At 52.2% G+C, this 17,094-nt stretch overlaps 2 protein-coding genes across 2 annotated transcripts; both read right to left on the bottom strand.

Annotated features, from left to right (window-relative positions):
* Positions 1-568: 568 nt before the first annotated feature.
* LOC114828196 (uncharacterized) lies at positions 569-4,559 on the bottom strand. Its single transcript, XM_029111295.1, has 6 exons — positions 4,373-4,559; positions 1,794-1,945; positions 1,490-1,616; positions 1,237-1,353; positions 918-1,098; positions 569-752 (listed from the first exon to the last, which is right to left on the bottom strand). Exons 1-6 carry the CDS (start codon positions 4,557-4,559, stop codon positions 569-571), a joined length of 948 nt encoding a protein of 315 aa, XP_028967128.1.
* Positions 4,560-12,543: 7,984 nt separating this feature from the next.
* LOC100899648 (short-chain specific acyl-CoA dehydrogenase, mitochondrial) lies at positions 12,544-16,561 on the bottom strand. Its single transcript, XM_003742709.2, has 4 exons — positions 16,495-16,561; positions 14,041-14,227; positions 13,680-13,904; positions 12,544-13,486 (listed from the first exon to the last, which is right to left on the bottom strand). Exons 1-4 carry the CDS (start codon positions 16,497-16,499, stop codon positions 12,680-12,682), a joined length of 1,224 nt encoding a protein of 407 aa, XP_003742757.1. The 5' UTR covers positions 16,500-16,561; the 3' UTR covers positions 12,544-12,679.
* Between the last annotated feature and the right edge of the window lie 533 nt (positions 16,562-17,094).

The raw sequence follows: 17,094 nt of genomic DNA, 5'->3' as shown, positions 1-17,094 counted from the left end.
ATTCCGGTACGGGGCCGTGGGCAATGAATTCGCTTTTCTCCTACAGTAAATCATCAATCTCCAGAGTATCGCTCCTGACCGGCCACGAAGAAAAAACTTCAACTCCCAATATTCGGGATTGAAGAGGCAGCTTGCTTCAGGAGTCAACAGAATCGAGACCCTTGAGGGGCCGTAAGCGAGGTACAGACGTACGAGATGCACGAAGATCGGGAGGCAGCGTTCGAATGGGGCGGCTCAGTTTGGTGCATGATTCGTCTGGCGCCGGATCGGTACTATGGGCCGTCCTCGTCAGCCCCAGAGGTGGCCGATGTGGTTCCCTCCGGGCTCGGGCTGAATACGAGCACCTCTTCTATGCAAGGCCTGCGCAAAGTTGACGAGCCATCCAAGGTTACGACTGGTCCACAAGCACCGCTGCGCCTCGAGCCAACCCTACCAAAGCCTGCAATGGAAGAGGTTCCGTTTTTGATTAGCTCGACGGGGTTGCGTAATTAGACGGCAGAAGCCGCAAAGCTCGCTTCAGACTGCTTGTTGATTGGTCGTCTTATCGGTGGTCGTCTTATGCGCCCACTTACCTAATGAGGCACCGCGCCAGAAGCAACCACATCGCCGAGCTGGCGAAGCATAGAAAAATCCCAAACGCCCCTAATTGAGCTGCCCAGCCGCCTTCGTAATGACGATATTTTGTCAGGATGGGATTCGTCATGAGGAATTTGTCATAAGCGGTCCCTGTGTGCACTCCGTGTTGATGGTTTCTGGAAGGGAGAATAATTATTCCGGTAGCTTCTGGAAGGGAGGAGAATCGTTCGGGTATGAGCGGGCACGAAACGGAACGCATATGCCGGAGTTGTACATAGGTATACAGTGGGTATCGGAGTCTCGGAAATCGCGATTGTTCGACGCTTGCTCTCGATACTCACCGTCTGAAAATCATGAAGCAGTAGGTGAATATCCCGAAAATCCCAGCCATGAGAAATAGGACACCTGTCACCATGAGAGCTGATAGCTGCTTGAACACAAGGCCGAACGCACCGAGGAGTATCGTCGATGCTACCAAGATTAGCGTGACCAAGGAGCATGAGATCGCTAGGTTCCTCATTTCTGAAAGTTATACATATTCAATGTTTCTCCTGAAGGAACGATTGGCCTAACCGGCCAGCCAGCCTCCCCCCTCGCCTTCCTTTCTTCTGAAGGCTCCGGAATATTCTTGCGCGAGCATCGTTCGTCGATTCCACTCACTTTCAAGCCAAGGGTAGAGGTCGACGAGCCTCTTTCGATTGATGTCTTCCGTCAGCGCCAAATACGAGACGCATGATGGAAAAGCCCCCACACGTTCCGCGTGGATTCTCTCTTGCTCTGGAAGAGGAGGAGGACGACAACGACGAAGGTAAACTAATATCCAGACGTAAATTCCCAGGAACCCCCAGGTATCGAAACTCGCTCGTACGCTCTACTGCAACTCTTCCTGATTCGATAAAGGGCCTGGTCCTACCTGGAAGCACAATGCACGCCTGGTATATTCCAGCTCTCAGATCAACGAGGTACGTCGTTCGATTCTTCTCGGTAGTCGAGCTGTTCGGATCCAGAGGATCGATCCGTTCCACCACGCGGATCTCCACCTGCGAATGCAAATCATTCATTCCCTTCTCCCGCCTCTGTGATTAAAGGGAAAGAGGGATAGAGGTGGGAATCATGGAACTCATGACTTATCCGCTCAGTCAGTCGAGGGACGCATTCCGGTACTGTCATCGCTCAAAGCCCTCTCGACTCCGGTCCAGAAAGCGCAGATTTCATACCTTAACTACATTGTCTGACCACTCTGGTGAAGCAATGCTCAAGATGTTCTCCGGTAGCCCCGATGATGTCAGATTGAGGATAGCTTGACGATCATGGAGCAAGAACTCCCACTCCGCCGTCATGAACGATGCGAGTAAGACGAATGCGGAAACTGGGGGAAAAGATGAAATTTCATTATCTGACGAAAACTCTCCCCTCGCCCCCCCCCCCGCCCCATCGGGGCTTCTCGCAAGAATGGTCCGAGTGAGAGACTCTGACTCCGGATCACAAAATCTCGAACAACCGTGCGTATGAATGATTTTCTACGAATGAAACCCTCGAAGGCCCGTTGGAACGTCTCGGGATTGTTCCCGGAATCCGCGACCCTCGAATCAGTTATTCCGGGCACCTCATCCCGCGATGGAGAGTGCAACCTGCCGGAGCAGCAGGTTCAGGCCTTGGGGGAACATGCAATTGCCGCGCTGATATTGACCTTGCGGAGGATTCCGCGAGGCAAAGCGACCTTCGTCAAGCCCTGCCCCCTGACCGGTTTTCGAGCCGTCGAGTTTAAACTCCAATCATGGAGTGCTCGTCACGGAGCCCGCAGCTGATGATAGTCTGTCGGCTGGACGACAGACGTGCAGCATTTCTCTCAATATCACCCCTCAGGGGTCGACGGTCCGCGCGGAAGTCGACATCTCCCTCCCGATTCGACGAATTTGATTCAGGATTTAATCCGGATGCGAGGCGAGGGCCTTGAGAATTCCGAGGATCTGAGGAGCGTTATTTCTCCTCACTCAATCGTCGGAGAAATAAACGAGCCGTGCAGTCAAAACTGTTCCTGGCTCGGAGTCCTTCAAAATCCGTGAGTTTCGGTACGGAGCGCCGGAGACTCTCAGCTGCACTCGACGAGCTATTCCTCCCTCTCTCTCTCGTCCTCTCCGCCATTCCGTGAACGTCGACGCAACCGTTATGTCACAGAAATAGGCTAGCAGGCATGAATGAATACGCCGGTTCGGGAGATATAAATACGCGGAGCCCATTTTTGGAGCGAATGGATGGCAGTGTTCGGCTCCTCGTTCACCGGCGCAACAGAACTATGCCACGAGTCAATCGTGACTTCCTTGATATGAGAACTGCTCATGACTGACAGGATTCCTTCCCAGAATGGATGTCGGAGACGAGAGAACCAGATACCGCGAGTCTGACGACGCTTCCGGAATACATAGATCATGCTTGTTCCCGGAACGGTAGTACTCGAACGGGATGATCCGATGAACCAGCTTCATCATATTTCCTCGATGGAACATCGAATCCCCTTGTCGGGTATGCCACCTCTGAGGCGAGACAATCTCCGAATAGAAGGGGGAATTCGGAGGGGCGATTGCGCCACCCTTGACGGCTCGTGTCTCGTGTCTGAACAGTTCTGGGACGCCTCTCCCCGAGAATCCGGATCGGCCGAGACCCCCATGTAAACTCGAGCAATTGAAGACAAACCCGGATATCGACATAGTAGATACTTTCTCCCCTATTCGAGAATGGTGCAGGGCCTGCCACGGCGCGAACACGGCGACGAGATGTGTTGTCATCGCAGGACTCGTCGATTAATAAGATCGCTGATGGCAGCAATGGTATTACGGCCCTCGGCTCACCCTGACCTGATTCGCCACGACGAGCTCGAAGGTCGCGCATTTTTGACGCCACACAATCTCGCGACGCAAGGTCATGGAGCATCTGACTACATTTTTCTGTTCCAGTAATTGCTGGCCGAGTGCTGCCTAGCGTGAAGACCCAGTGCTTACACTTCAGTCACGATCGCTTGTGGGCTCACCCACACAAAACTCCATTAGGCGTCTAGTGGCGACATATCAGCTCCATGAGCTCGAGAGAATATTCACTCATTCTTGTCAGAATTTCCGCAAACTTATCGTCGACAAGCAATCAATGGATTCATTGATCCGTGGGTCAGACACTTGACGGATCTCCCCATCTCTCGGTATAAGGAAACGGTCGATGGATTTTCTTGAAAATTGGTATCGCACTAGCGCACTCCTGTGGAATCGTAATGCGCATCACGAGAACTCTGCTCGCCATTGCTGCTTGTTATCAGGCGTCCCGGAGTCTGTCGACGTTGTGGAGTCGCACTAGCTGAGTCAGAGGCAGCAAGTCTCACGGAGCTGCATAAATGCGTGATCTGAGTGGCGACTCGATCGCTGCCGTACTCATGACAATTCCGGACCGTTTAGGGATCCATACGATATACCATATAGGTGAGGGGTAGCCTGAAGTGACCGGCAGGGCCATAAATCCCATCGATGGCGTGTTCGACCGTCAGAGAGCATCGCCTCTCGGCTGCTCAAGAGGATCGCGGAGCCTTCCACGAGTCTCCCTGATAGGACTACATATGTATATCGTTCGGAGTCAATGATGTCTCCTCTCTTTGAGCTCGTCGAAGGAGAGCGAGACATTGCTCCCAATCGGTCTGCGGATAGAGGAATCCGACAATGATCAGATGTCGATCAAGGGCGTCGATGTGCTGTAATCGTAGATAGAGACCACCAGAGTCAAGAGGGAGGGTTAAGATCGCCCGTCTACTCACCGAAACTGATGATGATCGTCAACAAGCCGATATAGGCTGCGTTGGCCAACTGTTGATTTTTCACTTTCTGGTCTTGCGTCTCAAGTTGTTCGACGGTGGCAACCGACGACGCACGTCTATCGTACCTGTCGAAGTCTACGTGATTCATTTCCAAGGCGTGGATGTTGTGCCGATTGAAATCCTCCATCACGGGTCTCGTTTAGCTCGCTGATTCCCGTACGCAATTCGCTCCGATGGCAGGAGAGGCACCGTTCAGTGTCTAACGAGAGTCGCGCATATCTCCCGGTCCATGGCGGCTTTCCTTCGCCGAAGTTTTTCATGTATGTCGGCCTCCGAGGTCTCGAAAAAGCCTGGCTTCCTCATTTCTTCTGGCTACGTTCTGCCCACGTTACGTAAGAAGCTTGAACGATGAGTTGGAGCGTACGACGCTCGGCCCTATGGCCCGGGAGTTTGCGTTTGCAGCTTTTTGTCACGATAGCTTCACTCTGTAAACATCGACATGCGCGCATGCACCACGGAATCGAGACACGGTTGTCGGTATCCCCTTCGAGAGGAAGGCAGATTCTCAAGCCGGAAGTATGCGAACTCTTGAGATCACTTTGGTGGACGTTCTGGTAGAATTTTATTTCATTTCCCATGGAGGGCTTTCCCGACGGCTGATCACACCGACCGTAGAGAGAAGAATCGTGAGCGAGGGGTCTGATGGTGGTCGTGCGGTCGGGGGGAAGGGTTGAAGCTGCACCATGGGCGGATTTGGTGACCTCTCCATGTGTGTTTTGGACCCCACATTGTGTGGCCGCGTTGCTATGGGGTCAGGCCCGACCTTCACCACGATCATGGCCACACTCGCCGAGCATCGGCAGGGAAGTTCTCAGCAGCACAAACTGTCCATAACTTTTGGGTCCCGTGCGTACCGTTCACCTCTCTGGATAGCAAGGTTTGATGAAATCCAGCTCAGGCCAATCCTATCCCTGAATCAAGAAGTTTCTCTCCCTAATTACGCGTTTCTTGCCTCGGCCAATGACACTCGATGATTTTCCACCGAATTCACTGTTTCAATGAGAGGAAAGGCACATCGGGACGCGTCGGCGTAAATACTTTCTCGATTGCTGGGAAGTCCTCGCGGAGCGAATTTCCTAGTCGGAGAGCCGAATCGTGTTCGGTACTATCCTGAGACGAGGGGTGAAACATGAGAATTCAATTAGGGAAGATTCAACTCCTTAAACGATTGGGGAGTGCTGACTTGAATCGGGGACCGACTCCCACATCGTTTGAAGTGTATTCCTGGTCTTGGTGGGACGCGGAGAGAATTCCAGCGCGTTTCATGGGAGAATGAGAAGTCTCGGAACGAATCCGACTACTCCGGCTCAAGCATCATGCATCGAAGAAGTCATGCGCTTCCAAGCGCGAATCCGAGATCGAGGGAGAAAGGAATGCGAGCTCTCGACATCGGGGAAGTGCCCGTCGATTGAGGCATCTCTCTCTCGACAGTCGAATGATCGTCCTGACTGAGACACCTTGCTATTCACGAAACCCCGAAAAATTCGAGGTCGTCCAGCCTAGCTGTATGACGAGTTCTCCCCGCGGAATTGGGGAACAACAGAGGCTAGACTCGATAGTCTCTGAGCATTCTTCTCCTTCTAGAGTCGAGATTGATGACTGGGTCGATTTGATGCTGAAATCTCATGATATGTTCGGATGGCCGAGCCTAGCTAGGAAAATGGATCGTAAGGAGATAGTCTTCGTCTCTTGGTCAATATTCTCAAATGAGAATGGTTGAAGCACCATTTGTAAGCTAGAACCTACACAAGAATACTTGTGAAGATGCGGATTCGTTGCGTTCGACAGCATGAATATCCGCGAGCCCTTGTCGAGATGGTTGACTCGGAGACCCTGAAAGAGATCCTGCTCCCGACTCGGCTTGATATCAAATACCCTCATCTAATTGAAATGATCTCCCTCGATACGAGCGTGACACCTCGCGAAGAATCCAAGCTCCCTTCGAGAGTCTATACCTTACCTAGACTATCGCGGCTTGATTGACTGGTCAACTGTCTCTGACGGGATAAGACTCTTCTGTGATGTTACACATTCCCCCCCGATCAGGAGCACTGTGACGCAGGCTTTGTGCTGCGCCCTTCCACGAGTTGAAAACAGCCAAATGAAAATCTCCGAAAATTCCTCCACCTCCATCGTACGTCTACTGGTCACGAATATCGCGTCTGTATCTCTGCGAATTCTTTCTGTTCACAAAGGACGTTCAGTCAACATTCTCGCGACCTGAGTTATGAAGGTGTATCACCGAGGCGTTTTTGACCAAGGGCTGAAGCGATGAGGTCAGATGGGTACCAGAGTCCGACTTGATGCACAATCCTTCGGCTAAACGTGAAGATTCCCAAGTTCGCAATGATAGCTACACCCTTGATTGACCGATGTGGGCCTCCAAGCCTTCCTAAAACTAAGTCTTCGACGGAGCGTGATTTTTCTCTCAGAAATGACTTCATGCCTCATTCTTCGAGCACTTGAAATGGCTCACCGCGTTTGTTTCTTATTGTGTTTTCCGTTATTACAGCCTGAAAACCCAATGGTGTCCCTCCCCATCGGCATATGTACATATATCCGTTCATATGTTCGCTGTTATAAGAACGGTCCTCCCGCGGGACGAGCGACTGCATACTTCATGAGGCCCCCTGGTTTTTATGACGGTTCTATCAAGAGAATCCGGGCGAGGTTTGTCGTCGGAGAAGACTTTCGTATCAGCTGGATCGTGCGATTGAATGTCGCCTCCTCCGCGTTTTCATCTAATTAGCCATTCGATTGATTCGAAAGTAGAGTGGGAATTCATCTCTTCCAGCAGGACGCATTTCCCGGGGACTGTACTCCAATCGTATCGATTCTTGGGAGTCGTGAACTCCTCATGGCGGGGTGCGAGTCGGTGATGGCGAGTCATATGCTGTCGCGATGAAACTCCGAGACCTCACGAATCCATTCCCCCTTCTAGCTAGCTGACCTGGGCTTCCTTCTCTTGTTCCTCTCGCCTCATCCGAGGACCGGGGAATCCTTTTCGGCCATTCACACCGATGAGTTTAAGTGTGAGTCCCCTCACAGAGATGTCGCTTGCACACCCCGTCGGATGTTAGGCCGTGACGGGGGATTCGTACAGGTGGCGCCAGTTGTTTTTTCCTGGCATCCGTGCAAAAAACATATCCCATCTAGCCCTCACCCATCGAGCTAGTCGTCGGGCAGATCGAACGACCGACCGACCAGACTGTATCATCGCGCTCATGGCAACAGGAAACGTTTTTATACAGTGTGGTCTGCCAGTTATCCATCGACGCCCGCTCTCCTTCGGGGGACGCCGCAGTAACAACAACGACGAAGACAGCCCTGCCTATGCTGATGACGAGGATGCTATATCACGACGACGATAGGCTGCTGAGGGGAGACTCCTTGCCGTATCTCATAGCTCATCCTCGAAAAATTCGCGATCGACCCCACGGAAAAAACAAGCATCCCCACCCAGATTAGTCCGGTGGGTCGGCAGATGCTGCAGAGACATGGGACATTGATGGGACATGGGATATCCTCCACCGAGGCACTCCTATCGGCGTGATCATTCGCCGCTACCTACTTCTGCGCGTGTCATATCGTCGTCGGCATTTTTGCGCTTATGGTGCCCAAAGTTGGTCCCACGTACCACGGGTCGGTGGGACGAGGAGGCGGATAGTTGTACATAGCTCCAGGTCGATTCGACTTCAAGAGTCAAGAGGGGCATTCTATGGTGGGAACAGGGAGGGGAAGGAGATCGGCGTGGGAGAGGAAACGGACGGAGAGAGCGAAGGAAGAGGGGCGACCATCTAGGAACAGGCTCGAACGGGTCCTGTAGGAGAGTCGACAAGGATCCAGTGAATAGAAGACGGGAACTAATTTCCGTGTTATCTATTTGGTTCTTGTGAGTCTTGCGCTCGCAAAGTCCGATTATCATTCTCAAACGCGAGAAGGAGTTATACTCAGTGTCTTTTTTCCACCCGCATGTTTAGCCGCAGTGGAGCCCACCGTCTCTCCGCTCGACTGTGCTCAGGACGCGTGACGATCCCACGCTGGAAGCGGGCTTAGAAGCGAAGGAATCCCTCTTTGCGGGCTTCATTTAGTTTTTTTCTCCCGCTGTTCATACGTGCTGCGAGTTTATATCACTTCCGTATGTTACACTTCGGAAGGAAGACGACGCGCGAGATAGGAACGGAGACGATGCTCAGATTCGTCAATATAATTGATGATGCGTACGAGGTCGAACTAAGTTTGGTCTCTTTATCTTCCAGCCTCCGGGGGACCTTACCGCGCTACCTCGAGCGGAGTCGAAGATCGCGGGAATCGTTCATGCGGTCTTATTGATGTGATGTTCGACGGATCCCAGTCAGCGCGCTCTACGTGTTCCCGCTGCTTCTGGCATGGAGAAATCAGAAAGTTCTCCTCTCCCAGAATGTCTTGCATTTCCACCGTTAGTGCGAGGCGCTCCGAGGAGAAGCGCCCATGGTCAGGGGCGCGTGCGAACTAGACATGATGATGAGCTCGATTAGGGAAAACGAATTTGGGAGCAAAACGGTTCAGAGCTCATGTCGGGGACGAGAGCCGCGCTCCTACGCGACTTTGGGACTGAGAGGGACAAGTAGATCCGCGATGCAAATATGGGCACTGGGCATTAGCTCACCCGGTGTCTGATTCGTCGTCCGACTCACCCAAGTCATCTCCTCGCGCCGAGGGGATTTTTCCGCTTCGAAAAAATGAAACTTTTGGACCGCTCCTCCGCAGAGGCTAGCCGGCGGGCCTTCGGCCTGGAATCATTCCGCTCGGCGCAAATCTAAGCCTTGCAGCTAACATTTTTAAGAAGTTGGTCTAAGCCTCAAGCGAGGAAAGAATTGATAAGCTACCGAAAAATTGAAAGTCAGGGATTAAGATGATTTATCCGCGCGACTGTGCACCAGAACCGACGGAAGGATATCCGCACGAACACTTTCACTCGTTCACGCGCGCGAATATACAGCGCCGCTTACTCAGAGATCTCGTCCGACCATCGAAACTCTGTACCCCGCTCGCTTTGGCTCCGGAGACGACCGAGCAGCGTAGGGGGGGGGAGGGTCGAAGGGGCGAGAAACGCGGGAAAAGGTCGGCGGGACGATATCCTAAGTGGCTCTTCTTTGCCTTCTCTCCTGCAGAACTTGTCGAAGACTTTTTATGGATGAAGGAAAATATCACTCCTCTTTGGTGGCTCTCTGATTTTGCTCCGTTCATTCCGAGCCGAAAATCCCTGTTTCTCTCCTCTCATACGAGATTAGAGTGGTGTTCTTGAAAGCGGCTCGCTCGCATCGTCAAACGATGATCCTGTTGCGATATCCCCTGACAGAAGTTCGAGTTCAGTTCTCCCGGCGAGTTCTGCGCATGGAATTCGGGATTTCAATACCGATACGGAAGGGTTATCCTGTGATCCTCCATCCAGTGATTGCTGATGGAAGCATTCAGCTGGACTGTCTTGAGTAGGGAGCAACGCGAATTAGCGGTTAATCACTATCTCGGATTCCCTGGAGCCTTCCCGGAGCATCTGATGCGTGGATACGTGTCCGTGCGTATTGAGGCTCACTGATGTGGCAAAACGAGACGTGTTATTACGTACAGATCGAGTGATCCTTCATCAGGCCATATATTCGAGTTCGCGCTCGAGTCCTTGGGATCGATTCGGTCGTCCTCGGCCTGAGCTCCGCGGCCACTCACCGGGAGCCGTAATTGTAGACGCCAGAAAAAAAAGGCGAAAACATCTCCCACGTCGAGTTGGTCATCCCGAATTCAGGAGGCAGTGAATCGATGAGGCACTAATTGGAGTTCGATTGAAACGGAGTGAGGCTGAGATTGAGAGACGCTCAAACAATAGCTACGTAGAGAAAAGCTGAAGAGAACATCATCCTGGTGTCTCGCTTCTCTTAGCGTACAACGTCGCGCAATTTCAGAGGGGAAGGAGGCGCCGAAAACCCCGTCGGAATCAAGACAAATCTGCTATAACACCCCTCGGTGAGTTGAGTCAGTCCCTTCTATCTTCCCTTCATTCCTTCCTGTTACCGTCGTTGTGTAGAGCACCATGGAAAGACAGGAAGGAAATTCGATTTTTGATTTCGCGCGGCGCCATAGGGTCTCCCGCTCCTCCGCGACTTGATCGACTCGCTGCTTGCCAAGACATTCAGTACACAGCTCCTCAGCGAGGGATCCCTCACCGATGCTGCTCGCATGGTGTATAAAGCGATCATTTGGGGGTTTCTGATCAGAGAGGCTCGAATCGGAATAATTCGAGCGATCCACCAAACGGCTACCTTGTTGTGAGATGAGACCGAGGATTCTCTTTGCAAGACGGACGACGCCGGAGAGAACGGTCAGGGAACGTCGGTCGGGGCGATCTATCCACTCAAAACGCGATTCTAAACTCACAACGAGTCGATATGTCTTGGGTTGCTGGAGTACAGCGAAAGCCATCCGCTTCTCGGTAACATCGGAGGTAGTGACGTCCGGTAACTTTTGGTCGCCGTCGGACAGCTGCTGTTCCTTTTGAAAAGTCGTCATCGAGTTTGTGATGCGCAGGTGCACACGATACCTCCCGCGCCCGCTTCCGATTGCGGAGAAACGCGAATGCACACGATCCGCCAGCCGGTTTCCGTGGGCATATCCCCGGTCTGTGTTGTACTCGGCCGCTTGCACCGTGTGGTCGCTCTACGGGTGAGTCGATCGTTCGGACCGTGCGCTAATCGCTTGAGCCCAGATAAGGGCTTTTAACGAAGGTGTGCCTCATGGTCGTCCTTGGTCGCATGCTTTGTGAGCCGGCGACCTCTTCCGGATTGGCTTCCTGTTTTCACCTTTGCGGTGGTGCACAACTTCTGACCTGCGAGTCGTTAATCAGAACTCCAGGGGCATTGTCTCGAATTCTCGGTTTTGATCTCGGCGACCACCGGAAGCGAGCTCTAGGGCAATGAAGGGAAGCGGAAGCTTGGAATAGTTTGAACCGCTTGGCCACGAGCATTGCCATGCAGCGTCAGGGGAACGAGTGGGGAGATCTCGTGGTGGAGCGGTATTGAGCATGGGCGCCGAATAGTTCAAGGATTCTCGCGTCGCCCCAATAACTCTTCGGAAACGCAACACTTGCGCTAACGATTGCCTCGAATTCGTTCGAGAGGAAGGTAAGCAGAACGCTTGATCCGAATCTTAGATACGGCTCCCCTATGTACTTCTCGCAATGTGATTCAGGATCCACAAGAGGGAGAATTGAGCAATCTCTGAATGTCAGAGCCTTGCAGCTCGAAATCGTCCCGACTCGGAGCTGGGTGACTTTGAATGATGTTGTGATTCCGGAACGAGGCCGTCACTTTATGGTTGTAGGCTATAGCTCCAAACCGATATGAGCAAAATCGTTCAAAATCCGACAGACAACAGCTTCGAAGACGACGGAATTCTGCAGTTCTCTTCTTTATTGCTTTATTGGCCGTCCTTCTCTGGCTAGGACGGACAAAATAGATCTTCCAGTCCTACCCTTATACGATCACCGGGGCTCGAGCAGGGCTCGAAACAAAACAGATGAGTACACGAGAATGCGCGTGGCTGGAATTCATCTTCTGAGAGAAAGAAGCCTCAGAGCCCAATTGAGTTAGTCTCCAATGAGGCGTATTGCTGATACGACTACTTCAGCGTAGAGTTTCATGACGGGCGCGAAAATATAATCGCCTATGGAACACCCTTCGCTCTCTACCCATGTGCAGACAAGCGACACCGTTGGTTGACAACTCGGTCAGACAACACAGCGAGAAAGCAGCGCTGTTCGGTTTCGTGTTACGTAGACTCGGTTCCATGGTACCATCGCGCTCTGGCCTCTTCCCGGCACACTAATTCATATCACAGATATGGCCCCCGTCTCACCGAAACTCATCAAAAACATTTCGTTTCTTGGATGCTATCGACCGTTCGGCGGCGCCCTCCCGATAGCGACGCTCGGGTGTGGAGCCTCTTCTCCTCGCTACGAGCCTGACAGCGACATGAAAAAAGTGCGACATCGTCCGTCATTTGCCTTCGTTTTTATTTGTGCAAAAAAACTCCTCCACGAGTTTCCCCTCCAGAAACGTACCATTAGATTTTTGAATCGATTGGAACCGGGCCATCGATAGAATCACGATGCATTCCTTAAATACATATCAATATAAACAGACCGTGTTAATACACATTGGAGCGTCAGGCGGCACAGCGAAGACGCTCCTAGAAGTACGGTCAACGAAATAACAATTATAGCACACCGTGCTCTTTCAAAACGTGACCTGCTATGATCAATCGTTGGATCTCGCTCGTGCCAGCGTACAACTCCGTGATGCGCGCGTCTCTGTAGTGCCGCTCGGCGGGCATTTCGCAGCTGAAACCCATGCCCCCCAAAATCTGGATGGCTTGATGCGCACAAAATGTAGCAGCTTCACTCGCCATAACTTTGGCCTGGGAAACTTCCTTTGAGAACCTTAAGCCGCTGTCGCGCATGAAACAGGCTTGATAGATGAGCAGGCGAGCGGCGTTCAATCGCATCTCCATGTCTGCGATCTTGAGCTGAATGGCTTGCAGCTTGTGAATGGGTTGGTTGAAACATTCTCTTTTGGCCGAGTATTCGACGGCGGTGTCGAGAGCCGCCTGACCGATTCCGACAGCTTGGGCCGCGATTCCGATCCTTCCGCCATCGAGTAACGTCATCGCTATTTTGAAGCCTTCACCTTGTTTTCCGAGCAGGTTCTCCTCTGGAATTACGACATCTTCGAAAATGATGGGCCCGGTCGACGAGGCTCGGATTCCGAGTTTGCGCTCCTTCTTCGGCCGATCGAGCCCCGCCGTCGGGATGGGTACGAGATATGCACTCAGACCCCGATGTTTTTTGCTCCTGTCGTTCGTCGCAAAAACCAAAGTTGCTTCCGCCTCCGCAACGTTCGTAATCCAGGCTTTGGTCCCATTCAAAACGATCGAATCTCCGTTGACTCGTGCCGAAGTGCTTAATCCGCCAGCGTCTGAGCCCACTCCTGGTTCGGTGAGGGCAAAACATCCGAGTCTGTCGCCCTGTTTGGAAGACGGAAATCATTAGAGAGAGAGATCTCAGCGGTGCCATGGACGGGGCCATTTCTCCCCAGGAAGTAGCACCGGCGAGTTCCCTCGGTGCACACCCCATTGATCGATGCGATTTCATCCACGAGCTTCTCATAAAGAAAATATGTCCCTCAGCTTCTATTATTATCGTATTAAAACGACCTACCGTGCTGAATGGAGTGACCCATTTTCGTTTCTGCTCCTCCGTTCCGAATTTCAGGACTCCGCTAATGTACAAGGAATTATGAACGCTCATTATCACACCCGTCGAGGCGCAACCCCGGGATATTTCCTCCAATGCGAGCGCATACGATAAAGTGTCCGAGCCCGTCCCGCCGTATTCAGTCGGAGTCATCATTGAGAAAATTCCCAAGTCGGCGAGCTTTTTTATCTGAGAACGATCAAAATTAGACGCTTAGAAACCTCAGCTTTGTTTCGTCTCCAGACTCGAGAGTAATCAACAGACCCATGCGGGCCGCGTGCTGTCGCAACCTCAGCGCGGCGGTGGGGAGGGCGGACGGACGTACTTGTTCTTTTGGATAGATCTCCGTCTGATCGATATCAGCTGCGATTGGCTTCAACTCCTTCTCAGCGAAATCTCGACAAGTTTCCTGTATCATCCGATGGGTTTCCGTCATGCCGTAAAAATGAAGTTTCCGCTGCCTCATTAGATTCGGCGAGGGTCGCACAAGACAGAATGCGTGGCGGAGTGACCTGTAAGTGACACATAATTGTCTCTGATAATTTTCCCCTCTTTCTCATCGCCGAATAGAAGAGCCTCGATGAAGAGGAATTCTCCGGACCCCGTGGAATGGGAGAACCTCCGGTCAGCAGGTGGGGGTGAACTCGAATCGTGGAGTTTCATCTACCGGTTGAGGATCCAGAGCCCCCGTCCCCCTGACGCGGGAGAGCCCCCGCTCTCCTCGCCTCGTCGGGGGAGCGCTCAGATATCGATCGGCCTCGGCGCAAAACCGCTGAATTCTCGGAAATCGCTGGTCCGCCGAGCTTCTCGATACTGACAATGAATCTGTCTTCATCCTGAACTGGATGTGAGGCACTGGAGGAGGATTTTGGGAAGAACAGACATTCCTCTATCGCAGGATGCTCGCCCCGGTCGGAGATCGATTCCCCGCGAAATGGGGGCGCCCGATCTCTAATGAGAGGTTGAATCACGCCAAATACGCCGCGCCGTGACGCGCTGTCCAGACAAGGATGAGAAGTTCACAGTGACGGAGAGGTACGCGATAAAGATGCAACCGAGCCACGGACGTACTTATCTGAGATCCCGATTAGGTTGGGATAATGGAAAGACGCGAATTCATTCATTAGATCTCGATAATGGGGATAACTCACGGCTCGAAAAAAGCTGCGTCATTGTTGGTGATAATGAAAACCTTTCCGTTGGAGGAAAACGCAACTCATGCTCGGATCTTGATTGGTAATAGATAGAGTGTATCTATCCGGTGGTCTTCGAGAAGCTTGCCGCGAGTGTTGGAATCCCGATCACTTGAGCAAATCCCAAGAAGGGTTTCGATAGAGCGGTGTGATATTCTGCATCAGCGGAGAATGCTGTTCACGAGAGATGCGCAAGCGAAATACGGTTTACTGCGAGCGAGCCCTCCCCGGTTTTGAGGAATCCGAATCGGCCTGTCAAATGCGATCAGTGTCATCTCTAAGGATCACAACGAAGGCCCCTTGCTCTCGCATCGATCCGATAAACATCAACTCCTGAGAGGGGAGGGATCCGAGCTAGGAAGCCCACGGTTTCAAACACTCGTCTGCCCTCGTTATTGGAGCAGTTTTCCTTCAATGCATGTTACCGAGTCCGATAACGCACACAACATCGTCGGACTCGAATTCCACTCTGATAAATGTTTCAAACACGACTTATCTCGTCAAGAAGGACGCGCTGGTACCAGCGAGAACGGGTCCCCAACCCTGGAAGTCATGCCTATCGAAAGGAGCTTTTCGACCATAAGTCTTCGGGCAACCGGCCGAAATGTAGGAATCTTCGTACTGAGTTGTTTGGTTTAACGGGGCGCCTTGCGGCGAAATTTCACGGAGCTACGGAACACCGATGGACAAGGGAGCGCTCCGTGGCTGCACCGCAGCAAAAGCTGAAAATGAACCCTACCGCACATTTTCTCACACATGAGCCTCATTCTGACTGTGTTGTATGCGTTGTCTGGAAATTTGATTTCCGATTTCAAAGCAAACAGGTGGCGGCCTCAGTGGCGCGAAGACTACTCGTCGACACTCAGTCGTCCGTCGGCGCCTATGCATGCTGTAGTGTAGAATACCGTCTCGCATTCGAACGAAGGAGCCAATCCCTACGGCGTGCAGGATTAACAACATTCCTAGATATTCTCGGCAATCTGCACGGAGGAGTCGCAATCAGATTGTCTTATTCGGTGTTCGCTCGATAGACCCTCAGTTGAGTGAAGTTAACTGTTTCCGGAAGTCGGGGACAAACCCAAGGAGTAGCGACGGGCTCGCTACAAACTTCGACGCTGATTTACGCTCTCAAATCAATTCTTCAGTGCCTCGGATTCTCTTATCGTCCGGCTCGGGTTAGATCCCCTCACATCGAACGAGAGAGCGACTCCCCGGGAATACAGCGGATTCCAAGCAGAAATGTCCAGCACATACCGTAGCAAGATGACGTTGGGTATTCTTAATTGCTTCAGATTCCATTATCTGACATTCTGCTGCGGACATATACCCTCTTGCTGTGACCCAGAGAGCTCTGTCGGACATTTATGATAAGGGATCTTCCCTGAGCCGAGATCTCGGAGCGGAACCGAGTCATTCCGATGGATCATGAAAGCTTCCGGTCGGACAAAATCGGATCGTCTTCGGGAGCACTTGGCCATACGAAAACAGGTCCGATGCACAAACATTGGAGCTCGGTCTCTTTCGTGAGGAGATCCCGACGAAACGAGCCCCAATCGCGTGGGAAACTTCGTACGAATTCTACTTACTGCATTTTCCTGAGAGCACAGTTCTGTCTGATATCACGAATCGTTGCAGCTGGTACAATTTTGGAACGACTGGAAGAGAGATTCACATGTGATTGGGTTTAAAAACGCCCGGGCGGGAAGGGCGTCCGGCTCCTCTCTTGCTATGGAGAGGCATTGAGGGAATGTTTCTCCTCTCTCAGAAATCAGGAAACTTGCTTCAAGTCCGACATTCCACAGAGTCACCTGCCGTCGACGGCCTGCGAATCGAAAGCAAGCCGCCTCATCTTAGGCGTCTCTCGACCTTGATCTCGCCGACGCTAGAAATCCCTTCTGAATCGCGTCTGGAATCGATTGCAGGACCGCGCGAATTCCTCCTCCCGGCAGCGTTTCTCGGACGTCCCCCTGAGACTACTGATCCAGCGATAGGCTGAGATGACATGCCGGTAGAGGATGCAGCGGAATAGAAGATACTTCAGAATCCGGAATTCTCTGACGCCCCCAGCCCCTCGGCAAAGGCTCTTCTGATTCCCTGACACTGCCATGCTCTTATGAGGCCCTGAGAATCCTCTCTCCGATGCTGGGAGAGAGCACTCACCTGAGAATTCGAAATTGCCGCCGAAC

The sequence above is a fragment of the Galendromus occidentalis genome, unplaced genomic scaffold, assembly GCF_000255335.2.
Source record: "Galendromus occidentalis unplaced genomic scaffold, Mocc_1.1 scf7180000077430, whole genome shotgun sequence".
Lineage (NCBI taxonomy): Eukaryota > Metazoa > Arthropoda > Arachnida > Mesostigmata > Phytoseiidae > Galendromus > Galendromus occidentalis.
Note: the sequence above shows the minus strand (reverse complement) of the source record. Positions and strands in the feature narration are given on the sequence as shown.

What these genes read in the sequence shown, in the direction of transcription:
- LOC100899648 (XM_003742709.2), bottom strand. An exon ending in AGATCTATCCAAAAGAACAA is followed by an intron (nt 13,905 to 14,040) that starts GTACGTCCGTCC and finishes GATCGTTCTCAG; the next exon opens with ATAAAAAAGCTCGCCGACTT. An exon ending in GGGTCACTCCATTCAGCACG is followed by an intron (nt 13,487 to 13,679) that starts GTAGGTCGTTTT and finishes TCTTCCAAACAG; the next exon opens with GGCGACAGACTCGGATGTTT.
- LOC114828196 (XM_029111295.1), bottom strand. Translation starts at nt 4,559, where the DNA reads ATGGAGGATTTCAATCGGCACAACATCCACGCCTTGGAAATGAATCAC. An exon ending in GGTCAGACAATGTAGTTAAG is followed by an intron (nt 1,617 to 1,793) that starts GTATGAAATCTG and finishes TTGCATTCGCAG; the next exon opens with GTGGAGATCCGCGTGGTGGA. An exon ending in TGCTTCATGATTTTCAGACG is followed by an intron (nt 753 to 917) that starts GTGAGTATCGAG and finishes TCTCCCTTCCAG; the next exon opens with AAACCATCAACACGGAGTGC.